At 61.9% G+C, this 8,172-nt stretch overlaps 2 protein-coding genes across 2 annotated transcripts; both read left to right on the top strand.

Annotated features, from left to right (window-relative positions):
- Positions 1-1,184: 1,184 nt before the first annotated feature.
- LOC128809964 (uncharacterized) lies at positions 1,185-3,000 on the top strand. Its single transcript, XM_053982411.1, has 5 exons — positions 1,185-1,386; positions 1,660-1,788; positions 2,116-2,180; positions 2,290-2,439; positions 2,623-3,000. Exons 2-5 carry the CDS (start codon positions 1,668-1,670, stop codon positions 2,998-3,000), a joined length of 714 nt encoding a protein of 237 aa, XP_053838386.1. The 5' UTR covers positions 1,185-1,386; positions 1,660-1,667.
- A 1,685-nt stretch (positions 3,001-4,685) lies between these two features.
- On the top strand, positions 4,686-6,812 carry LOC128809837 (maestro heat-like repeat-containing protein family member 6). The gene is made up of 6 exons (XM_053982200.1): positions 4,686-4,853; positions 4,987-5,139; positions 5,299-5,400; positions 5,762-5,864; positions 6,138-6,194; positions 6,485-6,812. Exons 1-6 carry the CDS (start codon positions 4,686-4,688, stop codon positions 6,682-6,684), a joined length of 783 nt encoding a protein of 260 aa, XP_053838175.1. The 3' UTR covers positions 6,685-6,812.
- Positions 6,813-8,172: the final 1,360 nt, after the last annotated feature.

The following is an 8,172-nucleotide window of genomic DNA, read 5'->3' as shown; positions in this document are numbered from 1 at the left end:
AAAAATCAAAACCAGATGTACCCTGTGACTTTTCAGGCTTGACTCTTTGGGTCTGGAGGAAATATTTGTCTGGAATCAGCTACGACACAGACAGACATGCAGCAACTGGAGCATGAAACATCAGAGACTGGGCTAGTGTGTTTTTCCCAGAAGAACAGACAGAAGACCACATTGATAAATGACAGTGTCTCTCTACAGTCGAATTGTCCAGGGAAACTCAGCAGCTGTTGGTGTTGTGGTGCTACTGCTAATCTCTTCCATGAAAAGAAGCATTTCAGGACAGACTAACAGCTTCTGCCTTCTCACAGACACCAAGTGTTGCCAGCAGTTGCTCCAGTTGCTCCTGCCAGCAGCCCCCGATGCACATGGGCTTTGGCTCCCTGTGGCACAGAAGCCCCCCAGGGGCACCGGTCTCTGGGGCAGGAGACGGGCACCAGCGCTGCCAGGGCTCGGGGGGTGGCAGGGCTGCTTGGGCGGGGACTCTGCCACACCTGCTGATGTCAGCGCTCCCCGGGCCCCAGGGCTCAGAGCAGCGTTCGTGCCCTGGCCCACACGTTCCTTGTCCCTGTCACAGCCGCGGGTTTAGGATGGCCACCAGCCGGGACTTGTCCCAAGGAGGCCGTGGCAGCTTCCGTGGAAGGCCCCGTGCCCTTCCCAGCGCGGCTGCGTCGGCAGCCCTGGGGGCTCCTTGTGCTGCCCTGAGCCCGCAGAGCAGGGCAGGCTTTGCTGATGCTCTGAGCCGTTCCTAAAGATCCTGTGCGGGCTGCCCCGGACCGCGTCCTGCAGGGTGACCCGCTGCTGCCTGATCAACAGGTGCCCCGATAGAGAAATGTAGCCCCACCAAAAGACAGGAGGACTCTCGTGCTGCTGAAATCCACGTGGCTTTATTGAGGACAGGTGGAAGGAGGAAGGAAGCAGGAACAGGAGCAGGGAGACAACCAGATGCAGAGGGAGACAGCTCCGAGAGCAACTGGGGAAGGATGGGCCAGGGTATAGAACTGGGGAGGGATGGGAGTGCTTAGGGTACAGACTGTCCAATGGGAAAAAGGCTTCAGGGATGAGCCCCAGGGCAGGTGACAGTGTTTCCAAGGGCCCTTTGTGACATGGTGCCGCACGGTCACCGTGGAATTGCAATGGAATCGGGTGTCCAAGGGCCCTTTGTGACACGTGGTGACACAGCAGCTGGTGGTTCCAAGAGCACGCCAGAGTGCTCAGAGCAGGCGACGGGACAGGACGGGACAGAGCAGTGCCGTGAGGAGCCCCCTCACAGCTCACTTGTTCGTGTCCGACCCGCAGCTTTTCTGAGGCGTTGTTCCTGCAGCTGACCTCGAGGCCACACCACAGCACTTGGTGACCCGTGGCCTTCCCGAGGCTTCTGTTCTGCAGGTGCCCTTGAGGGCAGAGGGTGGGACTTGGTGCCCTGGAGCCTTTCTGAGGCATCTCCCAGCCCTGCCGCCAGTGCCCTCGAGGCCAGACCACAATCCCTGACAGGAGTCTCCTGTCCTTGTGGCAGGAGCCCTTGAGACCAGAGGCCAGGGCTTGCTGTCCTGTAGCCTTCCTGAGGCTTCTCTCTGGAAGGTTCCTCCCAGGCACAACTGCAGGACTTGCTGACATGGAGATTTTCTGAGGCATCTCTCCTGCAATTTCCCAAAAATCCAGTGACTGACATGGAGAAGAGACCCCCGAGAGTGCCCAAGCTGGCCTGGGTGGAGGAGGAGGAAGAAGGCCCTGGAGCTGCACCAGCACAGGAGACCGAAAAGGTGGTGCCGTTCCATCCACCGCAGGAGGGTGAGTGGCAGAGCTGGGCCCCAGGGCTGGTGCCTGCAACGAGCTTTGTCCCATCCGATCATATCCAATTGCATCCCATTGCATCCTCCCCCGTTGCATTTCCTCACATCCCATTGCATCCCATTGCATCCCATCCCAAGCCATCCCATTCCCTGGGGATCAGCCTGGGGACACGATGGAAGGGGTCCTGGCAGACACCCCTCAGTGGCCTTGCTCCATCCCCTGGGGCATCCCGGGGCTGTCCCTGCCTGGGGAGAGAAGGGCCAGGCTGTGTTCTCCGGCCTCTCCCGCAGCCCCTCAGCTCTGGCTGTGCTCACTCCTTGCCAGGTGCAGCCCTCGACTGCACACAAGAGCAGGAATCCACCCGTGGCCGCTTCTGCAGAGCAGCGCAGGTACCTGCAGCCATCCCCACCTGGGCTGGGCCTGCTGTCACTGCTCAGCCCAGCACCGTGTGTGGAGCACTCCATGCAACATCCCTGGCTTCTTGCCCTTCTCCTACAGCTCGTTTGCAAATTCATCAAGAGCATTCGGCAGGAAGAGACCATCTCCAGGGGCACTGGGCTCAGAGATTACTCAGAGGTCCTCAAACATGAGACCAGTGCTGCCCTGCTGGATTTGCTTGTGGAGAGGGGTGTTTTCAGACCAGAGCAAGTAAGCAGCCTGTGGCCAGGCTTCAATTCCCTCATGAGTCACATGGCTTCCCAAGCCACTAGTGTTGGTCCCTGTGAGTCTTTGAGGCCATCGCACTGCGGTGGGAAGGGAAGCACTTCTCTGGGGACACTGGGAACGTTGCTCCTTCTGGCAGCTTTCCAAATTGCCCTGTGCCTTCTCCAGGTGCCTGCCATGGTGAGATACATCCACCAGTGGCTCACGGCCAATGATTCTGCTGAGCACAGGCTGGACAACACCCTGCTGCATCTAACCAAAGTGCAGCCAAATGACGCAGTAATGACACTCCTGCGTGTGGCCCCATCCTGTGACAGGTATGGGGCCCACCTGCCCAGAGGGCTCAGGGCTCCCCCCAGCCCATCGCCCTGTACAGCCTGTCCCAGGTGTCTGACCAACAGAGAGTTCCAGGGCCCTCTGGCTGCTCCCTTTCCCAGCCCTGGCATGTCAGCCCCCCAAGCCTGCTGCCATGCTCCCTCGCTGCCCCTCAGGGGCCATGCCCAGGCCAGGGTGCTGTGCCTGAGACCCCCTGAGACAGAGCTCTAACCCCACAGAGCTGCCACAGCCATGTGGAAGACCATCATGTGCTCACCCAGGACTGCGAAGGCGGTGCAGAGGATTCTCCTGGATGTGCTGGGGAGCTGGCCAGAGCACAGCACGTGCACCTCCGATGGGGACAAAACGGGTGTCTTTGCCCTGGCTGTGAGTTTCTGCCAGTGGCCTTTGCTGGCCCCAAGGCCGCCTCTCCAGCAGCTCTCCTTCCTCCTTCCCCCACTGCATCTCCCTGCCTCAGGCGCTGCCCTGAAACCTGGCCTAGGGGCAGCTGCAGGGCCACCGGTCCCGCTGCTCCCCCTGTGTCTCTCTGGGCCTCTCCCTGCCACGCTCGGGCCCTGTCACACGGACACCTCGGCACTGAGCGCTGTCTCAGGGGGCTTTGTTCTTTGCAGGCAACTGTGGTGATGTGGAAGATCCTCCAGGAGCCCCGTGTCCCACGTATAGCGACAGCGTATCTCCCCCGCCTATTTGTGCATCTGCTCTTCCAAGTGTTCTTCAGCACTGAACAGATGCCAAAGAAGGTCCTTACCTTCTGGAAGGGATGCCAGGAGCAACACGGCCTTGCCACCAGCCCCAACAGGTGCTTCCTCCCAGTCCTTCTGTCCCTGCCACATTGCCAGGGCAAGACCCAGTGCTCCCAGTGTGACCTGGGCTTTGCTCTGCACACAGATTTGCAGTGCGGACCCTGAAGTCCCTGCTGTGCCAAAAGCAGTACAAGGATGTGGTGGTGTCAATGGAACGCAGGTGTGGCTGGGACACGCTGCTCTGTGCTGACACCCACCACTATGCCGTGGGTCTGCTGGCCAGGTGAGACCCCCTTCTCCCCGCTGCCTCTGACATTTGTGCTCTGCGCCTGGGGTGCCCCACACAGTCCCCGTGGTCGTGGGCCAGAGGACCTCGTCACCGAGGGACCGCCAAGCAGACTGGAAAAGGCTGGGAGAGGAGAGAGCACAGAAGGAGACACCTCCTAAGTGGCCCAGGTCCCTTGGTGGAAGACCAGACCTCTGTGAGCCTGTCCTGGGAGAGATTTCTTCAGGGTCCTGGTCCCTTTTTCGCCCTCCTAGGGAGATGCGCCATGCTTCTCTTGAGTTGTGTTCCAGTATTGCACTCCACCTCCTCTGGCTGCTTAGCACACAGAAGCCACGCTGGGATCTGCCTGCCCTGGCCTTCCTGGTGGAGGTGAGCCTGTTGGCCAGTGCTGCCTCGCTGAGCTGCCTCCCAGCTCTCTGCCCTCTCGTAGCCACAGCTGCCAGGACGGTGCCCACGCCCTGTGCTGCTGCCTGGGCCCAGCCCTGTGCGCTTCTGGGCTCCTGCCGGCCGGTCCCCTGTCACTGCCCTGTGCCTTTCAGGTCCTCGAGTGCCTAGATTCAAGTGAATGTGGTGACAGTGTTGTGGAGGTCTCATCAAGGTACCTGCAGAGCGAGTGCAGGGAGAGGCGTCGCCTGGCGCTCAGGGCCCTTCTCGAGCTCATTGACGATCCCTCGATGGTGAGAGGGGGCAGCGGCTGAAGCTGCGCTGGGAACGCAGTCACTTGGGCTTGGCTTCAGGCCCTGGGGCAGCTGCTCCCAGCTCTCCCGTTTCGGCTTCCCCAGTGCCTCGGGACAGGCCTTTGGCCTCCAGGCCCTGCAGCAGCAGGGTGGTCTTTCAAAAACTTGTGTTCCACACAGGCTGAAAAGATGTGGCGCCTGACCGAAAGCCTCATGGACCTACTGTGGGACAGTGATGCAGAGATAGCTGGGCTGACACTCATCACACTCAGCTTTATATTCTTGCACAAATCCATTCTGATCTCAACTCCCATTGCCCTGCAGCTGGCTAAGGCGCTCCTGCCACTCTTTGACCATGTAAGGCTCTGTGCCCCCAGCCACAGTCACTGGGTGCTGCCTGGAAACTTGGTGCCCTGTGGAGTTCCAGGCCTGTGCCCAGGCAGGCCTGGAGGAGCCAAAGCGGAGGTATTTTTCCCTTTTCTTCATATAGGAAAATAGCCAGGTACAGCTGCTCTCCATAAAACTCTTTCAAGACATGATGGGGTTTTTGGAAAAGGGAGAAAAGCCCTTGGAAAGGCCTGTGCACCAGAGCCTGCTGCCACTCTTCTTCCACTGCCACGATGAGAATCAGCGTGTGGCAGAGGTGAGGACTCGTGGGCTGCTGCTGTCCCCTTGGGAGGGGGCTCGGCTGCCTCCTGCCCTGGCGCCTGGCGGGCTGCAGCCTCCTCCAGGCCTTGGCACAGGGACGCGGGTCCTGGGCCCTGGGCTGTGGGGCCATCTCCGTGTCTCTGCTGCTCTCCAGGCTTCTCGGGAAATGCTGATTTGTGTGGCCGAGTTTCTGAGAAGGAGAGATCTCGAGAAACTGGTGAAAAAGGAGAAACTCTGGATTTTCGCCAACTGCCTGGTAAGGACGGCCTGGAAGCCCCAGGCTCAGCCTGGAGCAGCGCCCTGAGCGCGGTGCTCAGTGTGTGGGCTGGCAGCTGTGCCCCTGCCCGCTGCTGCAGCCAGAGGCCGCGCGGGCTCTTCTCCAGGCTCCCGTGGGCCCCAGCCGGGTGCCGATGGAGCCCCGGCCCGGCGGGGCTGCGGGGCGGCACCGCGGCTCCCCGGGCAGCAGCCGGCCCTCTGCCCCCTCCAGAGCCCGGCGCCAGCGGCTGCTGGCCGGGCCTCAGGGCTGTGCGGGCAGGGGAGGCCGGGGCTGGGCGCAGGGAGCGCCCGGGCCAGGGGCTGAGCCTGCGCCAACCCTTCCCTGCTGCCGCTCTCTCCAGCTGGCAGAGGACAGGAGCCGAGCGGCCGAGCACCTGCGCCGGGCCCTGCCCTACCTGCAGAGCCCACAGGAGCCCCTGCGAGAGGCGGCCGTCAGGTTCATGGGTGAGCCAGGAGCCCGGGCTCCCTCCCCGCCCCGCCGCAGCTCGGCCCCAGCCCCGCCTGCTGCCCCGGCAGCGCCATCCGGGCCCGGCGCCACGGAGCCCCGCCTGGCCTGGGCGCTGCTGCCGCCCTCCGGCAGCCGTGCCCTTGGGCGGCAGCGTGCGGCAAGGGCCCGGGCTGAGCCCTGCCGGGTCACGAGGCCGTGTGGCCACAGGGCTGGCAGCGCCGCTGGCAGGGAGCTGTGCCGCTGGGCCGTGACAGGCTCTGTGTTCGCAGGGATGGCCGGGCGGAGCTTGAGGGGGCAGCAGGGAGAGCTCCAGCTGATCTCTGAGGGTGAGTGAGGGCAGCGGGCTGACAGCGGGGGCTGGCGGGGGCAGCTGCCATCCCTGCCCCGGCTGCAGAGGGCTCTGCTCCCTGTGCGGAGCAGGGCTGGCCTGGGCAGAGCACACAGAGATTTCAGGGACACGTGGGGGATTTGTGGCCCGCAGCTTCGGCCTGATCCTGTTGGTTCCTACTCCCTCCTGGCCATGGCAAGAACTGGCTGGGATGGCCCTGGCAGGGGGCTCTCCTCGGCTCCCCGCAGATCCAGGATTTGGCCGTGGCTCTGATCCTCTCTCTTTCAGCCCTGGAAGGAATGGCTAATGACATCAGCGTCAGCGTTGGAAGCCTGGCAATTCAATCATTGTGCATACTGAAGGCAGTAGACCAGGCTCCCATCCCAAAGTTCCAGAGGCTGCGAGATCAGCTGCGCAGGGCATGGAAGACACGGCCTCGTCTGTTGCGGCTCGGCTGGCTGGGCTGCTGGGGCTCTGTGGAGGGCTGATCCAGGAGGCTGTCTTTGCTGGGGCCTCCTGAGCAGGCAGAGATTTTATTCAAAATAGCTCTTTTCTTCATTTTGTATTCCTTTACTATGTAGATATTGAATGTAAATAAATATATTGTTTTCTTTTCCTTTAGTATGTAAATATGGGATGTGTTATAATAGACAGACTCCCAGGATCTTTCTTTTGCTACCCTGGATCTGCAGGGCATAGGGGAGGAGGGGGAAAAGGGTGCTTGCTCTCAGCAAGCTTCCCCATCGTGCAGTGTTGCAGGGAAAATGGCCAGAAGCCCCCTGGCCTTTGGGGGTTGTGCTGAAGCCTTTGTGCTGCCCACAGAGCGGGTGGGCAGGGCCGGAGCCGCGGGGATCCCTGCGAGAGCGGTGCCTGGAGATGGCCACAAGGCCTGTCCCAGGCAGGAAGCGCCATCCGTGTCCTCCTGCCCGTGTGTTGCTGGCTGGATTGCTGAGGGCTCTGAGGTGCCTCTTGATGGGGCTCCCCTGGAGCTGCTGTGGGGCTGCGGCGCTGCTGCCGGGCAGGTTGGCCGGGCTGGGGGAGACCCGGAGGGGCTGGGGCAGTGGGCAGCCCTGAGCAATTGGGTGTCAGAGGCCACAAGCAGCCCCCAGGCAGCCGCCTTGTTCCTGGCACCCGGCTGCTCTGGCGCTTCCTCAGTGGGCGGTTGGAGGGACCCCCTGGAATCAGGCGTGGAACCCTGGTGCCGGCCTTTCAGGGCTGTGAGGCCAGCAGTTGTGGGGCTGGGCGTGTGCCCTCGCTGTGCTGAGACTGGAGTCCCTGGCCCCTCAGCCTTAGGCACCGAGCTTGACTGCCTGCTTGCTGAGTCTTGTTGCTGTTGCCGTGGGGGATGCCAAGCTCTGTGGGTTTAGACATTATTGAGTGAGAAGAGCAGCAGCTTTGAGCCCAAGAGGGGCCACAGAAAGGCCCTCTGGGCAAAGGGCATTGCTGGCATTCCCAGGGCAGGGACACACGAGAGTGCAGTGGGCACCTTCAGGGTGCTAGGCTGGCTTTGCTTTGGGCCACCTCCCTGTGTGCAGGGCTGGGTCTTTGCTTTGCTGTCGTTGGCCTTTTGCCCTCGTGCTGCTTTGGCTGCCTGCAGAGAGGGGCAGCCCTATCAGGAGGGTGAAAGGCCCTGTCTCTGACATCTCAAGGGGGAAATGGAGCTCTGCCGGCCCTCAGCCCACGCTGTGAGCAGAGCAGAGCCTTTTTCCCGCCCCAGTGGCTTTCTGCCTGCTGCAGGCCCCAGGCCAGCATGACCCACTCTCCTGGGGCTGAGTCACTGAGGGGGTGGGTGGCTGCTGCCCCTCGGTTCACTGACAGGCTGTGAGGGTCGCTGAGTGAAAGGTGGGTGTCCCAAGCGCTGCTGAGGGGACCTGGGTCACTGAGGGACATGAGGTTCACTGAGGGGACATGCACCAGTGGCTCCTGTCCAATCAGTCTGCTGAGCTCAGGCTGAACAGGAACACTGCTGGATCTGA

The sequence above is a fragment of the Vidua macroura genome, chromosome 7 (genome assembly GCF_024509145.1).
Source record: "Vidua macroura isolate BioBank_ID:100142 chromosome 7, ASM2450914v1, whole genome shotgun sequence".
Lineage (NCBI taxonomy): Eukaryota > Metazoa > Chordata > Aves > Passeriformes > Viduidae > Vidua > Vidua macroura.
This window is presented reverse-complemented; position numbering and strand designations above follow the sequence as displayed.